This window comes from Salmo salar, chromosome 01 (genome assembly GCF_965601325.2).
Source record: "Salmo salar chromosome 01, fSalSal1, whole genome shotgun sequence".
NCBI classification, from domain to species: Eukaryota; Metazoa; Chordata; class Actinopteri; order Salmoniformes; family Salmonidae; genus Salmo; species Salmo salar.
Window position 1 is genome coordinate 19,909,445 of NC_138291.1, and position 17,594 is coordinate 19,927,038.

At 40.5% G+C, this 17,594-nt stretch overlaps 1 protein-coding gene across 2 annotated transcripts; it reads left to right on the forward strand.

Annotated features, from left to right (window-relative positions):
• Window positions 1-1,454: 1,454 nt before the first annotated feature.
• LOC106571589 (uncharacterized) lies at window positions 1,455-8,534 on the forward strand. 2 transcript variants are annotated; one of them, XM_082970076.1, is made up of 4 exons: window positions 1,455-1,645; window positions 7,450-7,626; window positions 7,729-7,978; window positions 8,148-8,534. In XM_082970076.1, the coding sequence occupies exons 1-4, from the start codon at window positions 1,643-1,645 to the stop codon at window positions 8,156-8,158; spliced, it is 441 nt and encodes a 146-aa protein (XP_082826202.1). In that variant the 5' UTR covers window positions 1,455-1,642; the 3' UTR covers window positions 8,159-8,534. The 2 variants fall into 2 exon arrangements, 1 of the variants encoding a protein (XP_082826202.1); XR_014382928.1 differs by having other exon boundaries at window positions 7,450-7,634; window positions 7,729-8,534.
• Window positions 8,535-17,594: the final 9,060 nt, after the last annotated feature.

Genomic DNA, 17,594 nt, shown 5'->3' on the forward strand with positions numbered 1-17,594 from the left:
TGTGCTTGTGTTTACTGGTGTTTCTCCTGTCTTTCTGTCTTTCTGTATAAGTCTCTCACTCACCACACATACAACTGCAGTAGTCTTCTCCATTATGGTCATCAGGGGATTTTCTCACAACCCCTCAAAATCTCTCAGCCTAGCTCACCCCTATCCCCAGCCTTACCTGTGAACAAACACACACGCAAACCTACACACACATACACACTACAATGTACACTAAACCCTCCCTTGCCTCTAACCCAGCCTACCTGATCAGTCCAGAGGTACCTTAAACCACGCCTGCCACTCCTCAGTCACCTCAGACTGCTGCTGCTGCTATTGTGTGTCTTTGTATTACACTGCTGCTCCGTGTGTGTGTGTGTGTGTGTGTGTGTGTGTGTGTGTGTGTGTGTGTGTGTGTGTGTGTGTGTGTGTGTGTGTGTGTGTGTGTGTGTGTGTGTGTGTGTGTGTGTGTGTGTGTGTGTGTGTCAGGACACTGTCAATCTCCGGAGTTCTTCTTTGGTGTTTTTCCACACTGAGTTGCACCTCAAAGATGTGTCCACTGGGCACCTCAAGATGCAACACATTCTTCTCTCTGTCTGTCTGTAGTGTATTTCTGAGCAAAGTAGCATATTTTTGCATGTCAAACACCCAAATATCCTTGTTCTGTGCCTGCTTCTGTGATTGACTGTGCTTCTCCCAGTTTCCTCATCACTCTCACTCATTCCCCTTCAGTCTCTCGAGCTGGTCCTCGAGTGTCCAGATATTGCATGGTTTAGTTCCAACCAAGCACCTCAATTATCTGACTACTGGTCTGGTCACCTCACGGAATGTTAAGGGATTAATTGATCAATATCAATGATTGGCTACATTTAACCTACACGTCCAAAGCAAATAATAAATTCCTTTTCAATTCCAGTAAATTCAGAAAGTAAACAAAATTAAAATTCCAAATTTTCCTAATTGAAAATCATGGCAGAGAATTGGAATTTCCGTGTACTTACTGAATTGACAGGAACCCTGATTCCAAGACCAGGATTTGCTACCCGGGATGAGGGACAATTTGTTGTACCTACTCCTCTTGCTGTAAGTCTATCTCTGTTCTCTCTGTACACATCACAGCTTTCCTAAAAGATTGAGCACTTTAACTCTATGGCTAGGTCTGTCCGAATGTGTGTAGATGTCATGTTGAGTTGTAGAGTTATGCAAGAATTCCAATAAAGTTTTTGAATGAAACGTTTTTGCGATGTTGGGGTGTGTTTTGGTTAATCTTGGTGTGGTTATGTATACAAACACTGCTGGGCCATCTCTCTCTCTTGTAAATATTGGACCATGAAGTCAAGATATACCTAAGCACCTTTTGATTTAATACATCAACAAGAAACAAATGAAGCCTACAGGGTGTCAGGTAGTCAAATAAAAAAAACTCCAGTCCAGGTGGTGGCGGTACTGCATCACAAGCCATGCCATCCGACATGATTATCCACAAAAAGAAACATCATTTCAGAGCATGCGGAGAATGCCTTTCATTTCGTGGCCTAGTCAAAAAGGTTCCAAACTTTAATTTGCCTAGCATTTCGCACCTAATAATAACATAACTACTGTAGCTGCCAACGTGAAACGACCCTACAAAAAAAAAGGACACAGCTAATTCAATAACATGGTAAGCAAACAGCATATTTGCACATAGTCTATAGCGCCTGATTAAATTGTGTTTACGAGCATTTTGTCCAAATGGGCAAACTACTGAGATGTGTGATACTTGTGAAAAAATGAAGTTTGCTTCTTTTACTATCATCCTAAATTAAGATATTGAATTATTTTGCCATCTAATGCATATTACGCTACTTTCCATGATGTGGACAGTGTTACATTACACATTGATGTTTCGACCACATCGAATTGGGGGGGTGTATTAGCCAAATTACACCCGTTTTACCTCAGATTGGTGACTTTACTATTAAAGTTTATTCAATACGATGCCAAAACATCAATTGCCTCAAAACATATTAATATCTTTGGTTTTGTACAGTTTACGTTGTCATAAGCACTGGGAGGACACAGCTCTCAAACCCTTATTTTTCATACATAGGGTTTTCTGTGGTTACATTCGCCCATGGTTAGCTCCATGTGAACTACAATTCCCGAAACTGTGTTTTTAAAGTTTAGAAACGTCAATTGTTGCTTTCAAACCGATTTTTCTAAACATATTCTGATTTGCCCCTTATCTTCCATATCAGTCGGAAATAATCTTTCAAATTAAATATATACACTTGCTGTAATAGTTTTTGCACAGATCTACAAACGGTATATGCCACCAGTTGACAAACTAAACTCCTGGCCAGTTAAGTTTCCACACAGGGAGATCATTAACACAGGTGGCCACGTGGGAAAACTAACCCTGTAAAGGTGTGTAGAAATTAACATTTTTATTATTATTTCTCGCTGATATGAAAGAGTTCTTTGTTTCCAAAACCGTAAGGCAAGCGATGTTTTACCGTTGACGAGCGTCGGGGGATCTTAACCAAAAACCTACCAGAAGATACTATCACCAATAGGCGGTAAAGCAGTCGGCGTCTATGAAGAGGTTAGATTTACAACGCAGCTATCATTTTCTTTTTCAAATGGAACGGATAATTCGGTGGCGGTCTCTATGAAAGTCACTGGCCACATATCAATAGACTGATTTTAAAGTCAAACTATCACTTAAATAGCAACCAACCGTTGTGACTGTTGATTACCTATGGCAGGTCGTTATTTGTTGACGTTAACTAACAGGAAAAGTTGTTTGTTCCATTATCCTTGGTTGCAGCCTCCCGAAATCAACATTTGCCATTCCAAAATGTTGATAGAAGCCTTGTACAAATGCTCATCTAACCAACCATGTAGAGGTTATTGCAAGTTTCCATGTGGCCTTTGAATAGTGTTGAAACAGTGCTACACAGCTGTTTGGTCAGCTGTTACAAAAATACATTTACACATGCATGTTATTCAATCATTGCACCCACACTACTCATCTGCATTGCCAGGCGCTAAAATAGAAGTTGCTTCTATTTGAACGCAATGCAAGTCCTGCCTCACCTCATTTTAGAAGCATATATCTAAGTGTCATCTCCTCATTGGTTATACCCACGTGTGTGTTTGAAAGATAAACTGAGGTCAGTTGTGGTAATACATCTTATTATGAAAGTTAGTTGCCAATCATCATATAAAGTCCAAAGAAGAAAAAGCCTGTAAGGAGGAGAGATGACTAGAAACGATTCGCTTGATTGTTTTATGTGTGGATTAATTGTGGGAGTAGAGGACCTTGTGCATTTCAGGTAAAATAACTCTGTTTATATTCCAGGACAAATTAGCTAGCAACAGCACGCTAGCTAGCGAAATAGGATAAATTAGCTAGCTGTGGCTAGCTAAATTGCCATCCATGTTTAATGCTTTTTGACTTGTCCCCAAATTAATATAATTGGTTTAGAGTTTGTTTTGATATTTCAACCGGCGTGTGGGGGGACAAAATCAATTTGTGCATGATGGTGGTTTGGGCACGGTGTTACATTTACGGCATTGGCAACCCACTTGAATCAAAATGCAGCACTTCAAAATGTAGCTAGCTGTCTTCTACAAATTGTCCTCTAACCAGTGACGTATACATTATTCCCAGATTCCGTGTGGTTTTTGAGCTGTGTTAACAGGATGTGCAATTGATTTCAAAGTGATAATTGATAGGAGTGATTGACAAAGCAGTGTTTCTTTTCTCTTTCTGTTTTGGTGTGTGCAGTTTAAAAGGTTCTCGTAAAAAAAATACAAGTAATGATTACTGTTGCACATGTACATTACCAGTCAAAAGTATGGACACGCTTTATTTTGACTATTTTTCTACATTGTACAATGATAGTGAAAACACAAACTATGAAATAACATATGGAATCATGTAGTAATGTCAACAGGCAGCAGCGACAGCATCCTTTTCAATTAAGACCCAGAGTTACCCCCCCCCCCCCCATTTTTACACTACTGTTTATTATCTATGCATAGTCACTTTACCTCCATGTACATGTTACCTCTTACATCGACTAACGTTATTTGTTATTTTTTCAAATTGTTTATTTAGTAAATACTGTCTTAACTGCATTGTTAGTTAAAACCTCTCTGGGCTAGGCGGGACGAATTCGTCCCACCTACGTAACAGCCACTTGCAGCCTGTGGCGCGATTTTCAAAACATTAAAAATCCTATTACTTCAATTTCTCAAACATATGACTATTTTACAGCTATTTAAAGACAAGACTCTCGTTAATCTAACCACACTGTCCGATTTCAAAAAGGCTTTACAACGAAAGCAAAACATTAGATTATGTCAGCAGAGTACCAAGCCAGAAATAATCAGACACCCATTTTTCAAGCCAGCATATAATGTCACCAAAACCCAGAAGACAGCTAAATGCAGCACTCACCTTTGATGATCTTCATCAGATGACAACCGTAGGACATTATGTTATACAATACATGCATGTTTTGTTCAATCAAGTTCATATTTATATCAAAAACCAGCTTTTTACATTAGCATGTGACGTTCAGAACTAGCATACCCCCCGCAAACTTCCGGGGAATTCGCTAACATTTTACTAAATTACTCACGATAAACGTTCACAAAAAGCATAACAATTATTTTAAGAATTATAGATACAGACCTCCTCTATGCACTCGATATGTCCGATTTTTAAAATTGCTTTTTGGTGAAAGCACATTTTGCAATATTCTAAGTACATAGCCCAGGCATCACGGGCTCGCTATTTAGACACCCGGCAAGTTTAGCACTCACCATAATCATATTTACTATTATAAAAGTTTGATTACCTTTTGTTGTCTTCGTCAGAATGCACACCCAGGACTGCTACTTCAATAACAAATGTTGGTTTGGTCCAAAATAATCCATCGTTATATCCGAATAGCGGCGTTTTGTTCGTGCGTTCCAGACACTATCCGAAATGGTAAAGAAGTGTCGCGCGCATGGCGCAATTCGTGACAATAAAATTCTAAATATTCCATTACCGTACTTCGAAGCATGTCAACCGCTGTTTAAAATCAATTTTTACGCCATTTTTCTCGTAGAAAAGCGATAATATTCCGACAGGGAATCTCCTTTTCGGCAAACAGAGGAAAAAATCACAAAGGCGGGGGCGGTCGGGTCACGCGCATAAGCCCAGAGTCCCTTGATCGGCCACTTGAGAAAGGCGATAATGTGTTTCAGCCTGGGGCTGGAATGACGACATTCTGTTTTTTCCCGGGCTCTGAGCGCCTATGGACGACGTGGGAAGTGTCACGTTAGAGCAGAGATCCTTAGTAAAAGATAGAGATGGAAAAGAAGTTCAAGAAATGGTCAGACAGGCCACTTCCTGTAAAGGAATCTCTCAGGTTTTGACCTGCCATTTGAGTTCTGTTATACACAGACACCATTCAAACAGTTTTAGAAACTTTAGGGTGTTTTCTATCCATATGTAATAAGTATATGCATATTCTAGTTACTGGGTAGGAGTGGTAACCAGATTAAATCGGGTATGTTTTTTATCCAGCCGTGTCAATACTGCCCCCTAGCCCTAACAGGTTAAGGGCTTGTAAGTAAGCATTTCACTAAGGTCTACACCTGTTGTGACAAATAAAATTTAAAAAATTATTTCATATACCAGAATTCACCAAAACGGGTTTGCCCTGCCTTAACATAGGCTGATTTGTAGCTTGCTGGTTGACTTTACAGGAACGTTACCAAGCGAGGCTTGTCCTGGGAGGCTTCGTCCAACAGCCCATAAAGAAAAGATAGCTAGCGCACTCTATTGCAGGAATATATAGCTACTTTTCACCAATGCCAAACCTTGTTGGGTTTGCTAGCTAACATCCTCTTCATGTTTGTGTCACTTCCCAAAGATAAGACTTGGGTTGTTCTTGAATTGCGCTGGAATTTGCACCCCTCGCCTTTGCAACCATGAAAAACACTTTCAAATGACTAACAGTTACAGAACATAAATGTTTTTATTGATATTGAACGTTTTATCAATGATGTTCATGCATTTTACTAAGGGTACAGTTGGCTTGTCCCAGTAGTTGTAGTGACATGATTTAGGGATATGTTATCTATTATTTTGAATGCTAGAAAGTAAACAAGTATTTAAATCAATGAAAACAAAGACGTCTATTCCAAATACCTAATATAATTTATTACAAAATATAATATGTCCCTTAGTTTTATGTCATTGGTGTTTCTGCCTTAAGCTCATTACAAAGAAGGATCCTGACTATTAACTCTTATCGGGGAGGGGTCTAGAAAAAAATTATATAATCACATCCTTTTAGTATGTCATAAATTTGATAATTCCATTGACAATTTGGTGTCTAAAACCATAGTGTCAATTGGTGTTACTCAAGATAAATGAAATGACATTGTGATAAAAGTTGTTAATCATATTACTTTGGTTATTGATCTTTAAAGGGTTAATGACCTTAGATTTGAGCATCTCTGGTCTCCATAAAATTAGTTTTTTAATTTACCTAAAATGTATTACTACCTTGCTGGTGGCACAATGTTGTCATAAAGGTAAAAATGATTTAGTCATTAAGCTGCCATATTAGTTTACCGTAAATTCCGGACTATAAGCCGCAACTTTTCCCCCAGGCTTTGAACCTCGCGGCTTAAACAATGACGTGGCTAATATATGGATTTTTCCCGCTTTCAATTTTATTTATTTTTTTAAAACACATTCTGTGATGTGCTCAGTTTTTTGGCGGCATGAAGCTTTCATTAGACCAATGAAATTGCCGAACGGGTTAAGGTCAAACAACTTTTTTGTTTACTGTTTAGATTAAATCGAGCACTCTCAAACTTCCCCTCATTCTGATTACGGTAGTCATTTTGTCACCGTCATCATGGCAAAGACACGGAGAAATGCATATGATGCAGCTTTCAAGTTGAAGGCGATTGATCTGGCTGTTGGAAAAGGAAATAGAGCTGCTGCACGGGAGCTTGGTCTTAATGAGTCGATGATAAGACGTTGGAAACAGCAGCCTGAGGAATTGACTCAGTGCAAAAAGACAACTAAAGCTTACTGCTATTTTTACATTTTTTGTTACAAGCCGTGTTTCGTTAAAGCCTATTTATTTTTGTTACAAGCCGTGTTTCGTTAAAGCCTGTGTTAAGTTCATTTGTTTCAATGTACCGGTAGGCACCTGTGGCTTATAGACATGTGCGGCTTATTTATGTTCAAAATATATATATTTTTTTAATTCAGTGGGTGCGGCTTATATTCAGGTGCGCTTAATAGTCCGGAAATTACGGTATGTACATTTTTCCAAAATGCCATGCCCAAATGCCACCGCAATTCAATAACGTCCCTCTTGCTACACCTTTTCAGAAATCTACTGTTTGTTCTATACAGATATTGAGCTTGACAAGCCTGCATAATATCTGTTATAATTCTAGGATTGTGAGGACAGTGCCAGCCTGTCTCTTCCCTACCAACCTGATCCTGAACCTACGGTCACACTGGGTCCTGACTGTAACAGTGGAGCTCAGTGCACATTGCCTCCTCTTGCACTGCTGCTGGAAGACTGCATTAACCTGCTTGGGCCAAATGCAGAGTCTATGAAACTGGAGGAGGTAGCGTAGTAAGCATACATTACAAAATGATGTAGTTCATCAATGTATATTGTTCCATTTGACACCACCTACAATGTCTGTTTATGTTATCTTTTATTTTAGGATTGTGAGGACAGTCCCAGCCTGTCTCTTCCCCACCAACCTGATCCCAATTCGCCCCTCAAGAGGGTGACCGTACTGCTGAAGGACTGCAGGAAATCACTGAGTCCTGGCTGTAACAGTGGAGCACAGAGGATACTGCTGCCTCTCAAGAGTGTTCGAGTACAGCTGGAGGACTGCAGGAAGAAGCTGGGGCCAAATGCACAATCTATACAAGTTGAGGTTGTTGATAGCAGAGGTTCAACTCATCCAGGTAATTGATCAAATTTAGTAAACCTATAAGCATTTACTAATATTACTTTCCTCTAGTCGGCACATAAGACGTGTCTTTCTGTGTTTCTAGACTGACTTGTTGACACTTATGTTGGTTTGTTTTGTTGGAAAGTCAATAATTTAGACTTCCCCATGATCTCTGACCTCAGATTTTATGTGACCTAGAGGGTGACATTTTCCTCACACAAAACAGCACTGAACTGTGGAAAACCACATCACAATCCTCTGCAGTCTGGTAAAGTTAGTAATCCATTTTTAAAATTCAACCTCTAGTTGCAGTATTAAAATACTGCCTTATGTACTGTCTTGACTCGTGTCAAAATGCTTTTTATGCATGGGACAAATGTCACCATGGTCCATTCTAATTATTTTAAATGTTGTTCAATGCTTCTCTTGTCTGGCTTGTTATTACTGTGATCTTGTTTGAAATTATTTAACTGATAACTAGGTTTAGTTAATGATAGTGAATGTGTTTTTTGATAAACCGACAGACCTATGTGTTTAATTTAGATGTAAAATAAAAGATTTCCACGAAAGTGTAAAACTCTTGGCCTCATCCTTGATTTTCAGTTTGATTCGTTTTATTAGATAGTGAAACTGTGATAAACATCTGCCTTACATACAGAGAGGCTAGGCTACACCATCAAAGCCATCACTTCAGACTTCCATGAATACATCCATCAATATATTCACAACCTCCTGAAGCAAAGGCTCCTAGATTCATCCACCTATCATATTCAAATTCCACATGAACATAATTGAATTTAAGTGATTGTTATGGAAAAAATCAGCAACAAAGTTCAACTAATTTGATTTAAGAGTAATTGTCAGACTGAGTCAATGTAATCCCCCTTATTATTCAAAGGTCAACATTTCAATTATTTCCAGAATTTGCTAAGATCTGATTAAGCCTCAAAGCTCAATGGAATCAGTATTTGTGCTCTGTCCTGGCCACAGATAGATTTCTTATCTGCCATAAAAAGAAAGTCTGGAGGTACAATAGGAGGAGTTTCCTGTTGAAAGTGTGAGATGTAGATGGAGCATTTCTCATGTCTCAGGGTCTGGTCAAACTACAGCACCCTGGGTCTCTCCAGGGCTTCTCCTGGATCTTTGGTCTCTGAACTTCTCCCAGCCTCAGCTCGAGAACTCAGAGAGTTCTAGACCTTGGGGATGGGGTTCTATAACTCTGACCCAAATGCAGAGCGGTGTTCAGATGCTGCTAGTGATGTCAGGGAGCCGTATGCAGAGCTTCTCCGAGACTGCTCAGAAATGTCATCTCCACTCACAGTGGAACAAAACAATGTGGCGTCTACATGTTTCTCAACGAAATTCTTAAATACATTTTCAGAATGTCTGATCATTTTCTTGCCTTTGTACCTGGATTTCATATCTTAGACCCACTTTTGCAAAACTTGAAATACAATTTATCAATTCATAACAAATTGTAATTGACTGTAATTACCCATAATTCTGCACATTTTGATAGTTGTATTTCGAAAATGTGATCATCATGATTTAGTTATTGCAAAGAAAATCTATTGATCTACTTGGATTTTTTTTAAAGACCGACTCTTGTCAGTTTAGACAGTTAATTCAGAAAGTATTTAGACACCTGACTTTTTCCACATTTGGTTACGTTACAGCCTTATACTAAAATTGATTAAATAGATTTTCTTCCCCTTCGTCAATATACACACTACCTGATAATGACAAAACAAAAAAAAGTTGTTTTTTTTACAAATAAAACGAACAAAAACATTTACATAAGTATTCAGACCCTTTACTCAGTACTTTGTTGACGCACCTTTGGCAACGATTACAGCATCGAGTCTTCTTGTGTATGACGCTACGCTACAAGCTTGGCACACCTGTATTTGGGGAATTTCTCCCATTATTCTCTGCAGATCCTCTCAAGCTCTGTCAGGTTGGATGGGGGGCATCGCTGCACAGATATTTTCAGGTCTCTAAAGAGATGTTTGATCGGGTTCAAGTCCGGGCTCTGGCTGGGCCACTCAAGGACATTCAGAGACTTATCCCGAAGCCACTTCTGCGTTGTCTTGGCTGTGTGCTTAGGGTCATTGTCCTGTTGGAAGGTGAGGTCCTGAGCGGTCTGGAGCAGGTTTTCATCAAGGATCTCTCTTTACTTTGCTCCATTTATCTTTCCCTCGATCCTGACTAGTCTCCCAGTCCCTGCTGCTGAAAAACATCCCCACAGCACAATGCTGCCACCACCATGCTTCACCGTAGGGATGGTACCAGGTTTCCTCCAGATGTGACGCTTGGCATTCAGGCCAAAGAGTTCAATCTTGGTTTCATCAGACCAGAGAGTCTTGTTACTCATGGTCTGAGAGTCCTTTGGGTGCCTTTTGGCAAACTCCAAGCGGATGGACTCCAAACAAGTTGTAGAAACATCTGGGTTTCTACATCAATGGAAACTGGATGCACCTGAGCTCAATTTCGAGTCTCATAGCAAAGGGTTTGTATACTTACCTAAATAATCTATTTCTGTTTTCGCTTTGCCATTATGGGGTATTGTGTGTAGATTGATGAGGGGGGAAAAAACTATTGAATCAAATTTGAAATAAAGCTGTAACATAACAAAATGTGGAAAAAGAGAAGGTGTCTGAATACTTTATGAATGCACTGTATGTTTGTGTTAATCTTTGTGCAGACAGTTGCGTTCTTTTCACCAATGTACTCTATTTGCAATTTTGACAATATCAAGTTTTGATAAATCTATTGATGTTTTAAAAAGGCAGCTACATTTGGGGAAGCTACAATTGGGGAACTCCAACCTGAGTTAAGCTTTTCTCTCGGTGTATTCTGATAAATTTAAGCATGATAATAGCTTACGGGGTGGATATTTAAGAAATGAAGGTGTGGTGGAAGTGTCCACAGATACGCCTTATTCTTTTATTTGTATTTCTTTGTTACTTTTTCTCCCCTACTTCGTGGTATCCAATTGGTAGTTAGTCTTGTCTCATCGCTGCAACTCCTGTACAGACTCGGGAGAGGCGAAGGTCAAGAGCCGTGAGTCCTCTGAAACATAACCCACACTGATTCTTGACAAAATGCTCACTTAACCCGGAAGCCAGCTGCACCAATGTGTCAGAGGAAACACCATGCACCTGGCGACTGTGTCAGCGTGCACTGCGCCTGGCCCATCACAGGAGTCGCTAGTGCGCAATGGGACAAGGACATCCCTGCTGGCCAAACTCTCCCCTAACCTGGATGACGCTGGGCCAATTGTGGGTCTCCCGGTCGCGAACCCAGAATCTCTAGGTTGCACAGCCTTAGACCACTGCGCCACTCGGGAGCCCTAGATCCGCCCTATTCTGACCTTCACTTAATACCCTCATAAGTCCACCACTTTTATGTGAGGGAACCATGAATAAGGCTGAGTGAACTTACTGGTTCCAAGTGGAAAAAGCATCTACTTAATTGTTTAAAGATAGAAATAACAGCATTCTCCTTGCACTGTCATTTCTAAATTGATAAGAGCTAGGTAAATGACTAATACGTTTGGAGAAGGGGATAGTAAATACACATTGCAATTGTTTTGGATATTTTTTTCTTATGATCCCTGGAGACGAATGTAAAACCAGTCATATGGAAGCAAACTGAAAATCATATCAACGTGACATGTATTGCGGCCCCTTTTCCACAGTGAAGTAGGCTATAAATAGCTGTGCTGTTATTCTACATTTTTATTGTATTTCTTCATAATTTGGAGACCCAATCTATAGGCATCTGTCGGGCCGAACCTGCCGAGTTGATGTATGTGCTTTAGAATGTTTTAATTATACAGTGCATTCGGAAAGTATTCAGACCCCTTGACTTTTTCTACGTGTTACATTACAGCTTTATTCTAAACGTTCCCTCATCAATCTACACACAATACCCCATAATGACAAAGCAAAAACTGTTTTTTTATTTTTTTTTTGTTGCAAAAAAAAACCCAACAAAAACCGGATACCTTATTTACATAAGTATTCAGACCCTTTGCGATGAGACTCAAAATTGAGCTCGGGTGCATCCTGTTTCCCTTGATCATCCTTGAGATGTTTCTACAACTTGATTGGAGTCCACCTGTGGTAAATTCAATTGATTGGACATGATTTGGAAAGGCACACACCTGCCTATATAAGGTCCCACAGATTGGATTTACTATGGATCCCCATTAGCTGCTGCCAAGGAGGCAGCTACTCTTCCTGGGGTCCAGCAAAATTAAGGCAGTTTAAAAACATTACAAAACATTCACAGTTTTCACAACACACTGTTCCCTCAGGCACCTACACCACTACCCCATATTTACAGTACAAAATCCATGTGTACGTGTGTGTATGGTGCGTATGTTATCGTGTGTGTGTGTGTGTATGCATGTCTGTGCCTATGTTTGTGTTGCTTCACAATCCCTGCTGTTCCATAAGGTGTATTTTTATGTTTTTAAAATCAAATTTGACTGCTTTCATCAGTTACTTGATGTGGAATTGAGTTCCATGTAGCCATGGCTCTATGTAGTACTGTGTGCCTCCCATAGTCTCTTCTGGACTTGGGGACTGTGAAGAGACTTCTTATGGCATGTCTTGTGGGGTATGCATGCGTGTCCGAGCTGTAGTTTAAACAGACAGCTCAGTGCATTCAACATGTCAACACCTCTCATAAATACAAGTAGTGATGAAGTCAATCTCTCCTCTACTTTGAGCCAGGAGAGATTGACATGCATATTATTTATATTAGTTCTCTGTGTACATCTGAGGGCCAGCCGTGCTGCCCTGTTCTGAGCCTATTGCAAATTTCCTAAGTCCCTTTTTGTGGCACCTGACCACACGCCTGAACAGTAGTACAGGTGCGACAAAAATAGGGCCTGTAGGACCTGCCTTGTTGACAGTGCTCTCAAGAAGGTAGAGCAGCGCCTTATCATGGACATACTTCTCTCCATCTTAGCTACTGTTGTATCAATATGTTTTGACCATGACCGTTTACAATCCAGGGTTACTCCAAGCAGTTTAGTCACCTCAACTTGCTCAATTTCCACATTATTTATTACAGGACTTAGTTGGGGTTTAGTGAATGATTTGTCCCAGATACAATGCTTTTAGTTTTAGAAATATTTAGGACTAACTTATTCCTTAAACTCTGAAACTAACTGCAGCTCTTTATGGGTTTCAGTCATTTCAGTCACTGTAGTAGCTGACATGTATGGTGTTGAGTCATACCAATGCATAGACATACTGGCTTCGCTCAAAGTCAGTGGCATGTCATTAGTAAAGATTGAAAAAAGTAAGGGGCCTAGACAGCTTCCCTGGGGAATTCCTGATTCTAACTGGGTTATGTTGGAGAGGCTTTCATTAAAGAACACACTCTGTGTTCTGTTAGACAGGTAGCTCTTTATCCACAATATAGCAGGGTGTGTAAAGCCATAACACATATGTTTTTCCAGCAGCAGACTATGATTAATAATGTCAAAAGCCGCACTGAAGTCTAACAAAACATCCCCCCCAATATTTTTATCATCAATTTCTTTCAACCAATCAGTCATTTGTGTAAGTGCTGTGCTTGTTGAATGCTGGAAGTTTATACATTTGTTTACTGTAAAATAGCATTGTATCTGGTCAATCACAATTTAAACATTTTTTTTTTACTAAGGGTTGGTAACAGGCTGATTGGTCTGATGACTTTTTCTTCCCTCCAAGCCTGGGGGCACACACTTTCTAGTAGGCTTAAATTGAAAATATGGCAAATAGGAGTTGCAATATTATCCTCAGTAATTTTCCCTCCAAATTGTCAGGCTCCAGTGGCTTGTCATTGTTGATAGACAACAATCATTTTTTCACCTCTTCCACACACACTTTACGGAATTCTAAATTTCAATGCTTGTCTTTAATAATTTGGTCAGATATACTTGGATGTGTAGTGTCAGTGTTTGTTCCTGGCATGTCATGCCTAAGTTTGCTTATCTTGCCAATGAAAAAATCATTAAAGTAGTTTGCAATATCAGTTGGTTTTGTGATGAATGAGCCATTTGATTCAATGAATGATGGAGCTGAGTTTGCCTTTTTTCCCAAAATGTCATTTAAGGTGCTCCAAAGCTTTTTACTATCATTCTTGTCATTTATCTTTGTTTCATAGTGTCGTTTCTTTTTATTCAGTTTAATCACAGGATTTCTCAATTTGCAATACGTTTGCCAATCGGTTGTGCTCCCAGACTTATTTGCCATTCCTTGTGCCTCATCCCTCTCAACCATAACATTGTTAAATTCCTCTTCAATCCACTGGGATTTAACAGGTTTTTATAGTCATTTTCTTAATGGGTGTGTGCTTATTAGTAACTGGAATAAGCCATTTCTTAAAATGTGTCAAGTGCAGCATCTGTTTACTCCTCATTACACACCATGGACCAACAAATATTCTTTACATGAACAAAATAGGAATCACTAAAAAACTTATTGTATGACCTCTCATACACTATATTAGGCCTAGCCTTTGGAACTTTGGTTTTCCTAGGTATAGCTCCTATATTGTGATCACTACATCCGATGGATCTGGATACTGCTTCCAAGCTCATTTCTGTAGCATTAGTAAAGATGTGATCAATACATGTTGATGATTTCATTCCTGTGTTGTTTGTAACTACCCTGGTAGGTTGACTGATAACCTGAACCATGATGCAGGCACTGGTTAGTTTGAAGCTTTTTCTTGAGTGGGCAGCTTGATGAAAGCCAGGCAATATTTAAATCACCCAGAAAATCTACCTCTCTGTTGATATCGCATACATTATCAAGCATTTCACACGTTATCCAGATACTGACTGTTAGCAGTTGGTGGTCTCTTGCAGCTTCCCACCAGAATGGGCTTTAGGTGAGGCAGATGAACCTGTAGCCATATTAATTCAACAGTATTTAACATGAGATCATCTCAAATCTTTATATTTTTAATATATACTGCTCAAAAAAATAAAGGGAACACTAAAATAACACACCCTAGATCTGAATGAATGAAATAATCTTATTAAATACTTTTTTCTTTACATAGTTGAATGTGCTGACAACAAAATCACACAAAAATAATCAATGGAAATCCAATTTATCAACACATGGAGGTCTGGATTTGGAGTCACACTCAAAATTAAAGTGGAAAACCACACTACAGGCTGATCCAACTTTGATGTAATGTCCTTAAAACAAGTCAAAATGAGGCTCAGTAGTGTGTGTGGCCTCCACGTGCCTGTATGACCTCCCTACAACGCCTGGGCATGCTCCTGATGAGGTCGCGGATGGTCTCCTGAGGGATCTCCTCCCAGACCTGGACTAAAGCATCCGCCAACTCCTGAGCAGTCTGTGGTGCAACGTGGCGTTGGTGGATGGAGCGAGACATGATGTCCCAGATGTGCTCAATTGGATTCAGGTCTGGGGAACGGGCGGGCCAGTCCATAGCATCAATGCCTTCCTCGTGCAGGAACTGCTGACACACTCCAGCCACATGAGGTCTAGCATTGTCTTGCATTGGGAGGAACCCAGGGCCAACCGCACCAGCTTATGGTCTCACAAGGGGTCTGAGGATCTCATCTCGGTACCTAATGGCAGTCAGGCTACCTCTGGCGAGCACATGGAGGGCTGTGCGGCCCCCCAAAGAAATGCCACCCCACACCATGACTGACCCACCGCCAAACCGGTCATGCTGGAGGATGTTGCAGGCAGCAGAACGTTCTCCACGGCGTCTCCAGACTCTGTCACGTCTGTCACATGTGCTCAGTGTGAACCTGCTTTCATCTGTGAAGAGCACAGGGCGCCAGTGGCGAATCTGCCAATCTTGGTGTTCTCTGGCAAATGCCAAACGTCCTGCACGGTGTTGGGCTGTAAGCACAACCCCCACCTGTGGACGTTGGGCCCTCATACCACCCTCATGAAGTCTGTTTCTGACCGTTTGAACAGACACATGCACATTTGTGGCCTGCTGGAGGTCATTTTGCAGGGCTCTGGCAGTGCTCCTCCTGCTCCTCCTTGCACAAAGGCGGAGGTAGCGGTCCTGCTGCTGGGTTGTTGCCCTCCTACGGCCTCCTCCACGTCTCCTGATGTACTGGCCTGTCTCCTGGTAGCGCCTCCATGCTCTGGACACTACGCTGACAGACACAGCAAACCTTCTTGCCACAGCTCGCATTGATGTGCCATCCTGGATGAGCTGCACTACCTGAGCCACTTGTGTGGGTTGTAGACTCCGTCTCATGCTACCACTAGAGTGAAAGCACCGCCAGCATTCAAAAGTGACCAAAACATCAGCCAAGAAGCATAGGAACTGAGAAGTGGTCTGTGGTCACCACCTGGCGAACCACTCCTTTATTTGGGGTGTCTTGCTAATTGCCTATAATTTCCACCTGTTGTCTATTCCATTTGCACAATAGCATGTGAAATGTATTGTCAATCAGTGTTGCTTCCTAAGTGGACAGTTTGATTTCACAGAAGTGTGATTGACTTGGAGTTACATTGTGTTGTTTAAGTGTTCCCTTTATTTTTTTGAGCAGTGTATTTAACCTTTATTTAACTAGGCAAGTCAGTGAAGAACAAATTCTTATTTACAATGACTGCCTACACCAGCCAAACCCGGACGACGCTGGGTAAATTATGCGCCGCCCTATGGGACTTCCAATCACGGCTGGTTGTGATACAGCCTGGAATTGAACCAGGGTGTCTGTAGTGACGCCTCAAGCACTGAGATGCAGTGCCTTAGACTGTTGCACAACTCGGGAGCCCCTTCACAGGAATGTGGTTCTGATTATGAACAGCAACACCTCCACCATTGGTACTTCATGTAAATGTTATAACCTTGTATTGCTACAACTGTATCATCAAAGGTATTATCTAAGTGAGTTTCAGATATAGTCAGATTATTAATGTCATCTGTAACTAGCAAATGATTGATTTCATGAACCTTGTTTTTAGGGGGTAGAATTTGTAAAGTATATAATAAGTATGTTTTACCTATTAGTGATCTGAGGGTCTCTCTCTGTTCCTGAACCTTCATCAGTCTCTGTTTTGCACTCTCTTCCTCTAGCTTCTATCTTCTCTAGTCTCTTTCTCTTTATCTAATAATGGCCTCCTCTGTTTCCTGACACCGTTTCCTCTATCTTCTCCAGCAGCTCTGTGACATCATTTTTCAACAAGACACTGGAGGACCTTCCCTTCACTCTCAATGTGCTGCTCAATGATTGTGTCTCCCAAGTGGTGAACAGCACTACAGTATAGTGTGACTCCAGACTCTCTCATTAAGAAGCTCCAGGTGTCCCTCTCTGGGGTATTGTGTGTAGATTGATGAGGAAATAAAAATATATATTTTTTAAGAGTAAGGCTGTAACGTAACAAAATGTGGAAAAATCTAAGTGGTCTGAATACTTTCCGAAGGCACTGTATGTTTAAAATGCATGATTATCATGTTGCTATCTGAATGTTTAAAAACGTTTGTCGTATCCCACTTTGATTTTGTTGGATCACATGATTTTCTGTGAATAATTCGGGATGAGTTTGGCCTAAAATTGTGTAGCATGACCACTTCATGAGGATAATAGAATCTCTTAGGAAATGTATTTTGTGACTCCCAGA

Coding starts and splice junctions, on each gene's coding strand:
- LOC106571589 (XM_082970076.1), top strand. Junction 7,627..7,728: donor AGTCTATGAAACTGGAGGAG/GTAGCGTAGTAA, acceptor CTTTTATTTTAG/GATTGTGAGGACAGTCCCAG.